A 16,856-nucleotide genomic window follows, 5' to 3' on the forward strand; every position below is an offset into this window, starting at 1 on the left:
TTACAGGAATTATTACAGGAATTCAAAATGTTTCAGGGAATGTTTGGATCTTTAAATGAATGAAGACAACCACAGGCCGATCCTCAGGTACCCCCGTGTCCAGCACGTCACCAGTTTTCCCAGTCAGTCTCCAGAAGATGAGCTCTGGCACCGACATCTCCCCAAGCCGGGGTTGCTTCGGCTGCAGAGGTTCCCGGGGAGAGGCACCGAACCGAGCACCGGAACCGCGGGACCGAACCGGGCACCGACACCGCCAGCACCGGCACGGCGACCCCGGCAGCGGATGCGGGGGAGGATGAGGGAAGGAATGCAGGGAGGGATGAAGGGAGGGATGCGGGGAGGGATGCGGGGAAGGATGAAGGGAGGGATGCAGGGAGGGATGCGGGGATGGAGGAAGGATGCGGGAAAGGACGCAGGGAAGGATGGACCACCCCCTCGGGCGCCTGCCCCGCCGCTCCCCCGGTACTCACCGGCAGGGATGCGGGGAGGGATGGAGGAAGGATGAGGGAAAGGACGCAGGGAAGGATGGACCACCCCCTCGGGCGCCTGCCCCGCCGCTCCCCCGGTACTCACCGGCGGCGGGGGTCCCTCGGCGGGCTGGTGGCCCCGCAGCCCCGGAGCGAGGGGACTGCCTGACCATGGCGGACGGGCAGCTTAAAGGCAGAAACTGCTTCACCTGATGGCTTTGGGGAGGGAGACGCAGAGTGCAAAAAATTCTAAGCGGATCTTTAAAAAAAACCGCTGAGTTTCTGTTCTGTGAAATCCACAGCCCAGCTGGCACTGATTTCCACATCCTGATGGGCTTCCATCAGCTTGGCCAGCTGAACCCAAAGGAACCAAAATGGTGGAGGAGCAGCATGTATGGGAAAATGTTTTCATAAATTGGGATTCACCGATGTGAGGAAAATGACCCGAATGGTGCTGCAGCATGGGTTAATTTGCCACAGGTCATGGCTGGGCACTCCCCACCTGAATTGTCTTGGTTTATTTAACTCACTAACCAGGAAGGAAAGGGTAGCTGCACTCTGGACATTGTTCACACAACAAGGGGTTCTGGTTTCAGCTGCCAGCAGCTCTCTCTGCCATTTCCCATACTGTGGACCAATCCATAGGTCTCCCCCTACATGTGCTTTATGGCAGTCCAACACTTTCAGTCAAAGCACTGGGCCATAACCAGTTCCCATTTATTAGCCAAATTCAGGTCACTGCCTGCAGTCTCCTTGTCTTTTCCATTCCTTAAGTGAAGAGCAGAAATCGCCATCATTTCAACCACTTGTGCAGACTGATACTCAAGTAGATGTTTTGGAGAAAACCTCTCATAGTGCTGAGCCAGATAAATTCMTTGACTGATTTTAAACCAACTTATATAATTTATACCAGTACTTTATGCTAGCAGAGCAATACAAAAAAATATTCAGAGTAGGTTATATAAGTTTTGGATTATTAAGTCTTTATTTTGCTTCTAAATTTGTCACAGTGACAGAATCCCCACAGTGCTGTGTCAGAACTCATGCCACCACACATAAAGATCAGACTGGCAGCTTTCAAGATTAATTTTATTTATACTTACAACCCTACTTTAAATAAAATGTTTGTTGTATTTGTTTTAATTACTTTGCTCATTTTATCTAAAGAAAAATGAATGGCTCTACCAAGAAAATTGTAAAGAAGTAGCAAAGTCTTAATTTTTTGTTTTAYTTTTTTTAATGTAATGGAAAAGGCAGCTTTGTCTCTGGATAATTTCTCTGTCTGTTTAAAATATTTATTGTGATTAAGCTTGAAAGGGGGGAGCAGTAAAAGCTCAGCATTATTTGAAATATTTTCCACAGCTTTTTTTAAAAGTTATTATGCCTGGTTTCTATGGGGAAAACTGTTGTGGAAAATATATACASCAAAATTTCAACATAGCCATCTAAGTAGCAAAGAACTCTATATGGAGAAGAATGAGAAAATCCCAGACTTCAGAGTTCATCTCTATAAAAGGTGTAAAAAGCCACAGGCCTTGAACAGGGATTTACAAACCTTCTGATCTCTGAGGGACAACGGCACCGTGGTGGAGTCAGAGGCATCAAATGTAATGCTACCATTTGCCCTGGTAGCTCTTAACCTTGGCAAAACCTGCTTGAAAAGTTACATCCTGCACACAATACAAATTTTCAGATCTCCAGGTTTATTGGCCTTTTATTCAAAGGTTGTTTGCTTTTAAAAAATTTAAAAAAAATAGGCACCACATGGGCAACCAAACACATGTGGTTTGCATCACATCCTTTTCTTTTGTTTCAAAAACCCCACAAAATCTGAGTGCTATTCCTTTAATATTGGAGGGTTTTTCAAGGCTGTCAAGAATAATGTAAGATCTCCACATCCTCTGAGTTGAGTTGCATCATAAATATAAAGTAAACATTTTGTAATATAATTTAAATTCCACCAAACCCATAGACCCACTTGTATCATAAATAASAATGATGTTGTGGATTTTACATGTGTGTCTGTGTGCGAGAAAGTGGGGAAAAAAGGTAGGCTTACAGAATCATTAAGATTGGAAAAGATCTCGAAGATCATCAAGTCCAGCCTGTGCCCGATCCCCACCTTGTCACCAGCCCAGAGCACTGAGTGCCACGTCCAGTAGTTCCTTGGACATCTCCAGGGATGGGGACTCCCCCATCTGTACTATATTGAATTTGAGTCCTCTAGGCTGWCACTGGACAATTCAGACTCTTCTCTTGTGTTGCCCAGAAAATCTTCATTATTTCTAACACAGCAAACCCATCAGTCAGATTTTAAACCCTCTGCAGCCAAAACAAAACTAATGTGAGATAAGGTTCACTTTCTCTCATTAAACTCAATAAGGTACCTACATTGTTTAGTCTCATGTACAAATGTTGGCTTTTAGAGACGCTGTGGTCAGAAATAAAAATTTTGGGTGTCTAATTTCAGTGTGAATGYCTGAAAGGGGAGTTAGATACTAAACACAGAACTTGTCTCACCCAGAATTGAATGGCAGACACTTGATTGCTTGTGTCTCTGTCTGTTACCAGACTCCCTACATAGCATTTGGACACAAAAATACATTTTCAGATTATTATTCTTTTCATCCTAAACCTGGTAGAGAAGACAGTGGGAACTTATTCTACCCTGGATATGACTATATCTCCCTGTGGAGAATGACTCTCTTTATGGTTGAAGTTTTGAAAACTTTACCTGTAACTTTTTCTTTTCTTCTTTTTTGAGTTATGGAAATACATTTTCCATTTTTTTGCATGTATCTGTCTTACTGTAGAGCAAGAGAATATTTTAAAAGGGCAATAATCATGACAACTGTCTTGTAGAAACCATCTCTACCATTTTTACTAGACCTGGTAGAAGCCACACAGAATGTCTCCSACATGCCCTTCCATCTTTGACTATAATTCCAGAAGTTGTCATACTTGAACCCTGCTACGTGCTGTGTTGGGAAAAAATGCATAGCATAAGGAAAAACAAATCATCTAAACTGTTAGAAATCTCCTTGACGGGAAAAGAGGAAATTCATTTGCCTATATTAACCCTGAAATGTGACATCTGGTGCATACAAAATACTGTTTGCTTTTCTTCCTGTTATTTGTTCCATATAGAATACATTCTTTGGAAATCCACTACCATAAGAGGATGTATTTAATGCCTAAGAAGATCCATATCTTGTTTTGCAGACAAGATATGTAGTGCAGTTGCCTTGCTTTCAGAAAAACATTCAACCATAAAGGGTCCCACATCTGCCTTTTATCTAAATCTTCATGCTCCAGGCCCTGACTGCATATATGTAAGCTGGAAACTTCTTAACAAAATCTCTCTTCAGTCTTCTGGGAACAGAAAAGAACTTCTGTTAAAATTCACTTCCATAAAAAGGACAAACCACAAATATATTTAAAATCATTACGATCATACTTTTTGCTGTATTTCAGTTAATGATATGTCATCTAGATAATTCAGATGCTGCAGATTAAGTGCAGTAGTTGAGGATTTAATACACTCTGCCCTGTTCTTTGTRTTATTTGCTACCCCTGTATTTAGTACAAAACACTGATGTCATGGATCTGAGATTTTTTCTTGTTTTCTTCCTGATGTTATCTGCAACCCTTGCTGGAAATCAGGAAATGGTGATGTAAATTTAAAGTTCATTTTATAGCACACAGAACTTTATTAAATCTCACTTTACACAGAATAAAATCTGGAATAAAAATTAATCAAAAGGATTAATTTAAAATACTCCTTTACGGTAGGACACATCAATGGGACAGCAGTAGAAGGCCATATTTTAGCATGGCCCATTAATGAAAACAAATTAAAAATTCATATGTTATCCAGTAATCAGGATAATGTAGAAATATTATGTCATAAGGAATGTTGCACCAACAGACTCCCCCAAAACACTTTCTGAAGCTCCTGGGTAGGTTATATCTAAGGCACCTCTGTAATACTTCATAAGCCCTTGACACCAGTCTGTCAGTGTTAAAGGAGTTCACATACGAAAAGAAAAATGGAAGAAATTGTTACAACATGATTAGTCCGAGTCTAAGACAACCACAATACTATATGGTACAGAAATTAGAGAAAATTAAACAGTCTTTGTGGTGAAAACAGCAGTTCCTGTAGAACAATAGTAGCAAAACACTTCCCGGAAGTGCACAATGCTTCCAGGCAAACCCTTAGCAGAGATTTACTGATGTGACTTCAGGAGCATTTACATCAGATTTGCTGTCATAAAGCAAATGGTCTGAGAAATRTGAAAGGGCATTAAACAGACTTTCATCAGTGTTCATTCTTTGTTTCACATCTTGTCACTGCAGCTGTCATGGGCAGTGCTATCTCGTTTCAAGTGACCCAATGGGTTCTGTGGCATTTTTGTATATGAAATGCTGGTACACTGAGGCAACATGGAGACCATCAAACAAATAGGACCAGAACCACCCTAGGTGARTGTTCATTGTGTGAACTGGTTTGTAAATTGGCTGCACTCAGCTATTCTGATGTAGTTAATCCCTCCTCCCACTTATCTCAAGAAGATCCTGCTGGTCTATGTGCATTGCTGCAAAATGATAAGCATTGTCACTCCAGCTGCAATTAAAAATTATAAAAAAAAACCCAACAAAAACAAAAACAACAAAAAAACCAGCAAAAAAACAACAACAAAAAGAAACAAAAACAAAAAAAAATCCAAAATTCCAAATCTGGGCTGTAGATGCATCATCACCCACCAGTTGTTTCAAATTAAAGGGTTTTATCTATAATAAGATAGATTCTCTGCACCAACTTGCAGCAACTAACTGCAAGATGGGGCTAAGGGACRTCTGACAGCAGTTGAACATATATTGGGTTTAGATTTGAAATACAGGGCAACAGCMTTTGTGGTAAGAATCATATACATATGACATGTTATGCTTGTACAGATGAAATCATATATTCAGGAGGTYGAACTCCCATTTCCCTCTTCAGAACATCCTAGATGGAAATACAAGTTCGTATGTCCAATACTCATTTCATACATTGTAGGGTGCYCTGATGTGCAGCTGATGWGCCTGTGCACTCTTTTATTWRRMYWAAAAARSCMWWAAAAAACTCACTTTATCTGTTGCTATGGCAGTACTATGTTGTTGGAAAAAAGTAGCTAATGATACTGTGATTCACGTTGTTTCACAAGAACTGAGGAAAAAACTGTGAGAAAAAGTGAGGGGAAGAGAAAGGAGAGATGCTTTAGAGGATGTCTCTGGGAACATTTGTGTCTTTGAGGGAAAATACAGCTGCACATCCTTCTTACCTTCATTAAGCAGATCCTTTGTAAGTGACTTCATTTGAACTGGATATTGGGCTAAATCACTTACCACTCAGMCCAGKTAACTGGTGTTTCATTAAACTGGTTCAATACCAGCTGACAGGAAAACCACAACCAGTAGAATTGGTTGGAATTTTCATTTGAAAAGCTTTTTCCAGTCAGTCTTACTTATGGGAAAAAAAAATTGAAGTATTTCTGTAATGTAGTTTCTTTTTATTTACAAAAGTACAGTCTTTTTTTCTTATTTGTACCTTTTTCTCCCTCTTTTAGTTCCTCCCTCCTTTTAGAAGTAAAACAAAGGGCAAGAAATTGGAAAATCTTATTTTGCTGACATTTTTARCATCCATAGTACCTCGTATTTGTTGAGATTAAAACTATGATAACACTGAGAGAAATCTTACGGGTGAAAAATTTATCTTACTCTTTCTTTTGACATTTCAGCATTTTCAAAATGCAAAATCCTTGGCCCCATGTTTGAAAATGTTATCTTGCCTTCTTAAGAAGCAGTGCTAACCCTGTTTTTACCGAAGCTGGGAGGCGATGCAGATTCCTGAACCCCTGAGGAAACTTCCAGAGCTAAAAAAGAGATATCAATTGAAGTAATAGAAGATTGARACTATATGGAGTGATGCAGTTACTCAGYGTACTAAAACATTTYATTATGTCTGGGGARMCCAAWAAAATGGGATCCTGATAAATAACACAAGCTGAAATGTTATTTTATAACAGATAATTTAGCACAATTTCTGGACACACTTTGAACAGTAGAAAACAAGATCTTGTTTAGAAAGTTTTCTCTCCTGCAAATACGAATTTCAGCTTTCACCAAGAAAATTTACAAGGGTGGAATAGCTCTCTCTCATCCAAACAKTCTGTGTTTTGGTATCAGGTATCATCAATAATAGTTCCACTATAATTTTAAAACAATCTTTTTACCCTCAGTTTGAAGCATTCAACACTGGTACCTGAACAAAGTGTACCAGKATCCAGGCATCTTCCATCCATGTATGGAGATGTGGGAAGAGTGATACCGAGGCAAGTTCCTCCTCTCTACTAAAAGTTCTTGTTTTCAGACTAACAGATGTCATTCCCTCTGAGCTCTAAGACCAACATCAATAAAGACAGAAAGGTCTTGGTTTGAGCTCATGGGATACTTGATTAGGGAAAATGGGAACACCGACAGGAGGAAAATTAACCCGCAATTTAACCAGGAGACAAAAATGGTTGATGGAATCCTTGTGTACTTATGATCAGTGTGGCCACGGCTTTGGCTCCAAAACAGCATTCTCTTGAAGCTACCTGCACTTTCTGCTTGAGTACAGATAAGCCAGCCTAAGAAAGATACTTATTTCAATGTTATATATATATATATATATTAGGTAGTTTTCACAGCTGGTGAGGGCTAAAGGAGATGTAACACATTTCAGATACTCTCACAGGTAAGAGATCTAATTGGCAGTCTATTCACGGTACAGAWCTTTGCAAGTGCTGTACTGTCAATAGTTACTGATGTTTTCCAGGAGTCCCTTCCTTAGAGACAAGGCAGAGGTGTGAGGTCTGATTGTCTTTAGACTTCCCAGGAAAGSTTTTTCCTGCCTATGAACAGAGACCTGTGTTTCAGATCACTTAAAACCATTGWGAATCTCCTGAATTGTTCTAAGACATGGTTTATAACACATGCTATATAATATATGGAAGTTGTGGCCCTAATTAGTGAACTATGTCAAGCTGAAGTGTGGAACACTTAAAAGACCAGCTCTGGACCAGGCTTGGACTGTGGTTCAGAGTATAATTTGAGGTTATATAACAGAGCAGATTGAGTTTTGAGTTCCCCCTGACCCAAAGCTCCTGGACTGGCTGCACTTTTTAAAATGACAAAAACTTGCACAAGCAAGGATAAGGGTATCCTAATGTAGAAAATAATGACTAGATAATGTCTGTCTCTAAAAGCAGAGCTTTCCTTGTCCCAGTCTTTTCCAAGCCTTAGCAAGGAAAAAGCCCAGGGAACATGAGTCACCTAATGTCCCCTTAGTCTCCTCTGGGCCCGAATGGTCACCTCAGCTCCCTGTTTCCCCTCAGGAGGGACTTCAGTAAAAATTGAATGATTGATGCTGATYACCACAAATCAGAGTTAAATYAATCAAAYTTGCATGACTGAAGCTGCTTAAAACCAAAACCAACTATAAAATATTTGATAGTACAAATATTTTGAGTGTTCTATGTCTTCATTAAGATATTAAACCAAATATTTACTCCACAATCATCACAGTACTACTTTTGGGTTGGRTTAATTTATAAAGAAAAATCAAAATTTCTCACAGATGTCCGATGACTGTGTGCCTCCACAAATAGATAATCAATTACTTGCTTTCCCAGCAGCAATTACAAGTGAAATGTGACTTCTGGGTAGTCCAAAATGAGCATTTGYTAACTTGGTGAGCTGGACTGTGAGAACCATCTTCCAAAACTTTCCRTGGTAATGACACAGGAAGATTGTACGTGCAGACCTGAGCTCTGCAGTGCTCTCAGCAGCTGCATTGAAGCGAGTGACCCTAAGGAAATGTGACACAAAAATGTCTGAGAAGACAGACAGACCCACGGGGGCACRAGAGTTCCAGGAACTCTCTGGCTCTACCGGCCATTGCGCAAGCCACGGGGAATGGGAAGTGGATTTCCCAACAGCCTGAATTGCAAAGGTGGGCTCAGGGGCTGATCTTTTGTACAGCCTTCTGCAATTCATGTGCTCGTGGGGAAATTATAAAGAGGATTATTTATCTGACCCTGCAAGTCTGTGCTCGGCCTGCGCACGCGATTCCATCTGGGGCTGCTCCGTGGGTCACTGGCCAGAGATGAGGCTGCAAACAGGAACGGGGCCAAACAACAACTCCTCACTTGCTTTCCCATCCAGCTGGAGCCTACACACAGGATGGTGTTTACTCCGAAAGGAAGAGGAGCAACATGCGTGCACAAGGGGTTCCTTTCACCTAAAGGGAAACTGCCGCTGCTCGAGTCCTGTAAGAAGAGGAATTCCGACTCAACATAGCCATAAAAGAAGCAAAAAATACTGTAATTAGAAACTGCAAGCACTAATAACACAATGGCATCMGCAGAAGCTGTTCCTCGTGCAACARTCATAGATAACTGTCTGGAAATCTGTCTACAGTAAAAATAGTGATTTTGCTGAGTTCTCCAAGGGTGCATTTTGACATCAGTGTTAGAGTAAGAAGGGTAATTTATTGCACCTCTGATGATGATTCTCTCAGTTATTATACTTGCTGCTGTACTGCATAGTGTTAATGCTGCTATAATAAYGGTAACAAATGGCACTGGTCACACYAGCTGCCACRATGACATGTGAATGCTGCTTTGSGTTGCTAATTCTGAGTTACTCAGGATCATACCACACTGTGCTACAGCAGCAGTTTCGGAAGGCCCAGCAGACTATGAGCTGTGTGAATCTATAATTAAACCTGCTACTTTAGACAGAGAGAGGTATAAATTCCTTTAGCCTAAGCACAAATAAAGCTTCGTTCTGATTAGGCCACAATTTCGAATTGTGGATTTCTGTTCTACTGAGAGGCAGCACACAAAGCCTTGTATTTGTCAGAGCAAAACATTAGCAGCAGCCAGGGATGTTCAGAGTTCAGTGTCAGGCAAAAAGGAGGTACTATATACACATTCCTGTGATTCAAGTGAAAGAATTTGTTAATGTGTAAAATAAACATGCATTTCATAAATAGTTGTGACATATATTGTGGGCAAACTGTGGCAGCAGACTGAGGATGTTTATGGACTCAGCTGGTTTAATGACCCAGTGAATAGATAAAATGAGGGAGCTGGCTGCTAAAGTGACAGATTTGTAACAAGAAATATATTAAGAGTGTTACGAACACAGTATGAATGGAAACACATGTACGTGAAAGCACCAGATGACAAAGCAGAACAAGAGGTAAAAGAATAGCCTGTACTGATAATGAAGAACACCATTCCCCTGACACTGTTCCCAGAACATTGTTCTCAGCAGTAAAATTGAGTCATGTGATGTTCAGGTCAAGCCCAAAAGGCCTGCACTGAAGCCCACAGGACAAGATGACTTTAGAGCAGAAGATGCATCCAGCATCCTCACAGCTGGATGTGAGGCTGTGTGCAGCCWTTTTTTCCCACTGGCTTGCTGGAAAAACAGATATAAACTTCAAACAAACAAGTGGAAATGGGCAAAATCGGCAACTTTTCCAATGATCTGTTGGTGCTGAGGTAAGCAAAAATGCAAAACAAAAGCCTGTCCTATAACAAACACTGATTCCTAAAGGATATCAAGGATTCATCAAAACTCAAATTCATTGTTGTCAATCAAGAATAACTCCAGAGAAATTATGAACATATTACAGGCGGTGTCCTTTGCTGTCTGTTTTGCACACAAGTGATTTTTCCTGAGGAGACACACCGTGGGTGCTTGCAGCTGTGATATGGGAGTGTGARTGAAGTATTTGAGGGTGTATTAGTGCATAACATCAGCTTACMCAGAGATTTTATAAATAGGCAAAAAGTTCTCTTTCTCTAGGATCTAAGATTTTATTGCATTGATTTTTCCTTTTTTTTGATATTTCTGTATCACTTGATGTCTTCACCAGAATATGCTGTGATGTAATTTATGCTTATAACTTGTCCYAAACACATTGACATTGGCAAAGGTTTTTTCTTGCAGAAATCTTTTACTTGTGTGACAATACCAGTTCCCCTCACAGTTTCTACTTAAAGAGCCCCATTTTCCTCAATAATTCTCCACAGTTTCACTAKAAGAAGGAAAGCTAGGCAGGATTTTTGGTCTTTTGCTTTATCAGCTGTTAACAACTATCTCACATTTTGGGGGCTGGGGAGGAGGACCTGGTTGATGAAGAAAGGATGTAAGAAGAATAGGATAGAAAAAAAAATCTCATGTTCATGAATGTGATAGAGATTTACTTAAAAAGAAAAAAGAGGAAAAAAAAACAAGAAAAAAGACACACCAATACCAGACCATGAAATTCCCTGACACTGTAAAAAGAAACACATGAGTTGGAATAAAAGAAGGAAAAGTCACGAACTACAGGGAGAAAACATCATTCCTCTACTAATACCATTAAGTAGGAGGGAATTTTGGAAGGTTTTAGGGAGGATCAAGATTAAATCACACTGCTAAAGAAATTTTTTTTAAAAAAACAGTCAAGGTAGCAAAGATATTTGCAAGTCTGAACTCATGGGAAAACTTTTCTGCTTGCAGTGGTGGCTAAAAGCTTAACCATGCCTATGTAATCAGGACAAACTAACCTGGTATCTGAAAAGGTTGAGCATATTGGGATACCTAACACTGTTAAAACTCATTTGCCAGTTGGGGAAAGCTGCTGATGTCCCCTCCCTGAGGGCAATCTAAAGTTAAGGTGCTTTCTGGTATTCTCTACAGGTACTTTCTGAAGAAAGTTTGACCTATAAACTTTGGCTACACAAAGAACCTGAGGTATTCAGGCTTTCAGCTCATTGCTCAGTTGGACACCTGGATTTACGCAGGACAAATCAAAGTAATAGTATAAAAAATTATGTGGAAGTGTAAATGTCTGCATCATTAACTTGATTTACAAAGTTGTCTGAATTCTTTTATAATAAAAGTATAATTCAATTGTGTTACTACAAAAATAAATAATTATTTTATATCCAGACATGTAATGTCTATACAATTTATCAAAACAGTGCAATAGTCTTGATGATGATGATAATAATAATAWTATAATAATAACAACTTCAGCAATTTGAAATTACTCTTAAATATTCATATTTCAATTTTCTCTCATTACTTCTGCATCCATGAGATTGCCAAAGGGAACACAGTCCATTCAGTAGACACTGARTTAAACAGTGCATTTCAATATGCTGCAGCAAAGTCATTTGCTCTGTTCCATTTCTGCAGAAAGTCCAARAAGTACACCAGGTCAAGCGCAAACTGAGCAGATTCCTTCCTGCCTGCTTTTAAGAAATTTCATACCCTTGAACACTTCCTTGGCCTTTTTTATAAAAATCGTAACATTTATTCACCTAACTCTCATATGTGGACAAGCTGTATTAGTCCAAATCTTGCACAAAGCTTGCAATAACAGGAATGGGTAATTTGATAGATTTTGCCAGACCCATTCCCTGTTTCCTTTACATTGGATTGACTTCAGGGTAACTCCACAGATTTCACTGGAGCTATCCRTAGTTCAGGAAAGGAGATTTGGAATTCTGAAATTTCTGCTGCTGCAGAGAGGCCTAGAAAAAGTAMATCCCAGTTCACCCAAAAAGTGTACCCTAGAACTTCCCACTGCATGCTTCCATTGAGTCTTTCTTACCTGTTTCCACATTTTTCATTAATTAGGTATCCTAGGAAAAGACAGGACCCTGCAACTGGGCCCACTTGCACTGTTACCTTAGGGAGTCTGAAGTAGACTTGATGCACACAAAATTGAATCCCAGACCCAGCTGGGCCAACAGCAGTTTTACCACTGGTTTTTAATGCATTTCGCTTTGACCCACACTCCCCCAAATCTCCAGTGTAAGCTTCAGAGAACCACTGTGATATGCTTTTCCTGTCTTTTCACAGTACAACATGTGGATGTCAGAAAGGGAAGAGCAGATCTCAAGACCCGCAATCTGGAAGGGCAGGGCTGATCTCATGCCAGACAGTTCAGAGGGTATTAGTATGAAAGCAGACCCCAACCATCAATACTGAGAGGTTTCTTGTCCAGCCATGCCTGATACATGTTAATTAYAGCTACACACTGCAGAAAATTTCCCTTATTAATAGGGCAAGTTCCATGATGTGCTCCCTGGTAGCAGGTGACAACCTCCGAGCATTAACAGCTCAGCACACACCTACTGAATGCCTCTGGTTTTGTTGCTCTTACACATGGGCACAAATGAATGGAATTCTTTCTTCAGAGAAACAATAATCTGATCTGTTRTAACAACCAAATGGTGGCCAGAAAGGAAATTTACAGATTTTACTACTCCCAATGGAATCGTAAGGCATGGAACATATTTTTAAAATAGATTTATTCCCACTAATTTTACTTCTATACTAGCATTCCCTTGAAATGATCCAGTTTGGCTTTACTTAATCAGGGGCAGTCAGGAATGACAGGATGGGGATATTAATTAGGGGAATGCAACCTGTGCCRTTCCAAGACCTTGTCTACACCATGGGATATGGGAATGTGCTGCACTAGCTGGTGGTGATGGTGGAGCTGAAGCCCCTTCCTCCMCGCTGGGAAACCTGTGCCTGCAGGCCACTTTGTGGTTCCCTAAACCAGGGTACACGTTCCAAAGATGTGGAAAACATTATATTCTTTGTTTTGTTCTCCACTCAACTACTATTAGAATAGCAAATGTTCTTATCTCCCTGAGTGCTGTTACCCACACAGTCCCGCCAGGAGCAAGACATCAGTACAAACAGGGAGAAAGGAGTTAGAATGTATTTAGGTGAGTAATGTGTGCTCAGWCTGGCTCAGAGCTGAGTTTCATCCTTGGATACTGGAGCAGGTGGCTGATGAACCCTCTGAACCAGGCAGAGTTGATGAGACCAGAAAGCATAAACTGCTCCCATGTGTTAAAAATGGGGAGAAAGGAAGAGCCTGGGGACTATCCCCTCTGCCTGCTCCAGCAAGTAGTGTCACACAGCAACAGTTTAGATAACTGGARACTCAATTCAGAAATGCACTCCTGATTTGTACTAAAATCCTGATACAGATGCATTTGAACCATTAGTCAAACACTTCATTTTAGGAAAAAGAAAGCTGGAATTAATAATCAAAAATTTTTGATGAGTACATAAAATAAAGCAATTAATAGCAGTCAGTTAAAATTTACAGAGAATGAGTCAAACCATTGTAATGTCAACCTACAAACCCAGGCCTGTGGCTTGAAGGGGATGGATTAGATGACCTATATCATAAAATCAGTGAAATTCTCAGTAGCTTTCACATAATGAACTACAGGAATGTGGTTTCCATTAAACTATTTTAAGGTGGGGACAGATCTGGTTGCTGTAGGAATGACTACGGGAAGCTGCCTTGGGGTACACAGAGCCAGAGGCAAAGACAGCAGTTGGAAGTGTCTGGCTATGCCCCAGCTTTTGCAGAAACAAACCTTAGGTCAAATCCAACCTCTGGCTGAATTATGTCAATATTGTGCAAGAAAAGGTAAATTATAGAGGTATATAAATTAGGTATGTGAAGCAGTTATCCGTCTGCTTCACTCCCTCACAATATCCTGTTTAATTTTGAGCACCACRTTATAAGCAGCCCAGAGGTGAATAATGGTGATGATGGGAAGTCTGGAAGATTTGAACCMGGACAAAGGCTGAACTCATGGGTCTGATCCTGAAAAGGAAAAGTCTGAGCTGAGATGGGGCCTGTTTTCAAAGAGGCACATGCCTGCTGAACAAGTAATCTAATCTCCAGATCTGTTTTGGATAAAACAGGAATGAATGGACTCATATTACAGAAAAGAAGATTTAGTAAAGATTTAGAAAATCTTTGCTATCATACAGATCTCTAGATTGCCTGGACAGATTATGCAGTTAACATTACTGACAGTCTTCAGGACTGGGTGAGATATATGTCTATGAAAAAGGACAGAAGTATCTAAGCTGCTTGTTTGAGGACTGTTTCAGCCCTATGAGTGATTTGCTTTTAACATGAAGAAAAAAWAATCTGTTTTAATTATACACAGACCTGTAAAAAAAAGTCTTACAAGCTGAACCCCATCTAGTATGGCATCTATGATGTGTGCCAAATTTCCTAATGTCCTTTCTTTTCTCTGTAAATGAAAGTTGAACACAGACTGAGCTCCCTGCTAGGGATATTCTTAGACTATGAGAAGAGTACTGAACTTTATTATATAGCTGAAGTATTATTAYTAATAAATCATACAATTTTTACAGTGTGGTGAACTAAATTACAGATGGTTTGAATTTCTTCACTATGGTCAGGCATTGGAATGGGCTGTGTAGGGAGGTGGTGTAGTCAAGAAGCCACTAGATGTCACAGTCTTGAGATGCTAGAGTTCAGTCAAAGTTTGGACTCGATAATCTTGGAGGTTTTTTACAACCTTAATGAACTTGGTCTGCTGTGTGCACAGCAAACTCTGACAGAAGCAAAGTGATAAACAGGTGGGAGCTTGGATGTGGCAAAGGCTTATAATCCTAGAGTGAAAAAAAAATAAAAACAAGTGTATGGAAAGTAACCTGCAGGAAACACAGTCCTCAGTGTCCTACAGCTATTAATTTAATCTTATTTTTTTTTWAAAAGAGGCATGAAAGGTGCTTGATCTACAGAGTAGAAGAGCAAGCTCTCTAACTCTGATGGGTCTCTTTGAACACTTCAGAAAGAAGAAACAACCCCCCAGTACAACTGYTCTTCTTAATGCCTGCCAACAGATGAATATAAATGGGAATGTTTGCTTTGGCAGTGATAGATAAGGTCCTTCTGTTCCACAACATATCGTGAATAACCAGAGGACATCGGTGACCCACATGCGGTACGTTTTCACTACGGACTGACACAGGACCAAGACCATGAGTCTCCAGGAGTGATTTTTTGATGCTGTTCAACAGCCTCTATTTTCCATTTTCTAAACTATATTAAACCCCATGCAGCCTTATATCAGCAGGGTATTATACTTTACTTTGCCCAGTCAGTTTCTGTAAGACAGTTGGAATAGAAACATCGTGTGTTTTTACGCTTTAATACATTCTTAGGAGGTGGAAAAGAGAAGCAAGGAACACGCTCCAGCTCTCCTTCCCACCACAAGGCTCCGTGTGGCTGCTCTGCCCTCTGCCGGGGCTGCTCAGGCAGGAAGGGCATGACGCTGGAGAACCCCCTGGAATTTGGGGASGGAAGAAATCTCCGGAATTGTTTGTCGCGGTGCTAGGACATCGCAGCAGGTGCGGAGCGTGCTCAGCTCCCGGCGGCCGGGGCTCTGCGGGATGAGCCCACCTCCCTTACAGACACGTCCACAGGGATGGCAGCCACCTGTGATCGTCATAAAGAACTGCAGAATCACAGAATTGTCTGGGTTGGAAGTGACCTCTGGAGATCACCCTGTCCAACCCCCTGCCAAGGCAGGGTCAGCTGGAGCAGGTRACACAGGAGTGTGTCCAGGTGGGTTTGGGATGTCTCCAGAGAGACTCCACGCCCTTCCTGGGCAGCTGTTCCAGGGCTCTGCCACRCTCAGTGTACAAAAGTTCTTCCTCATGCTGAGGTGGAACTTTCTGTGTTTAGTTTATGGCCATTGCTCCTTGTCTGTCACTGGAAAGAGTCTGGCACCATCYTCTTGGCAGCCWTTGAGATTTTTAGATACACTGATGAGATSCACTCTMAGTCTTCTCCAGGCTAAAGARATACACATCGCTGAGGTCTGTCCGTCCGTCTGTCCATCCATCCGTCCATCCATCCACCCCGCTGTCAAAGCGTTACAGAKAAGGGCACGAAGACCGGGCTTTGCGGGGCACCTCGTGCCAAAAGAGAGCTTTTCACCAGCACAGGGAAGGGCGGATGGTCGCGCCCCCAACCGCCCCGAGCCCCCCCAAAACTGCTCCTCCCTCGGTGTCCCCCAGTTGTCCCCCGCCGCGCTCCCCACAGGCATGCGCGGCAGCACAGGACTACATTTCCCGGCATGTCCCGGTAGGGCGGTCCGCAGCGTGGCAGGGCGTGGCGGGAGAGGAGCGGAGCGGGACACTGACAGGGACACGGCCAAGGCCATGGATGCGGGTGAGGGGCGGCCGCAGCCGCACTTGGCCGCGCTGGTGCTAGCGCGGGGCGGCAGCAAGGGGATCCCGCTSAAGAACATCAAGCTGCTGGCGGGGGTGCCGCTGATCGGCTGGGTGCTGCGCGCCGCCATCGACGCCGGCGTCTTCCACAGGTGCGCATGCGCGGCGTCCCCCTGCCCTCCCGCTCCGGGATGGGGATACCGGGGGGCTCTGTTCGGAACGGGACTGCTGGGGGGCTCTGCTTCGGAACGGGACTGCTGGGGGGCTCTG

General features: G+C 41.9%; 1 protein-coding gene across 1 annotated transcript in view; it reads left to right on the plus strand.

The window, feature by feature from the left end:
- The first annotated feature begins 16,510 nt into the window (after positions 1 to 16,510).
- Positions 16,511 to 16,856, plus strand: part of CMAS (cytidine monophosphate N-acetylneuraminic acid synthetase) — a 13,257-nt gene continuing 12,911 nt past the window's right edge. Inside the window, exon 1 of the mRNA XM_057370541.1 lies at positions 16,511 to 16,738. Coding sequence (XP_057226524.1) covers positions 16,578 to 16,738 — 161 coding nt within the window. The 5' untranslated portion in view covers positions 16,511 to 16,577. The remainder of the gene's footprint in view (positions 16,739 to 16,856) is intronic.

This window comes from Malurus melanocephalus, unplaced genomic scaffold (genome assembly GCF_030028575.1).
Source record: "Malurus melanocephalus ecotype Western Australia unplaced genomic scaffold, MMel_1.1 scaffold_128, whole genome shotgun sequence".
Lineage (NCBI taxonomy): Eukaryota > Metazoa > Chordata > Aves > Passeriformes > Maluridae > Malurus > Malurus melanocephalus.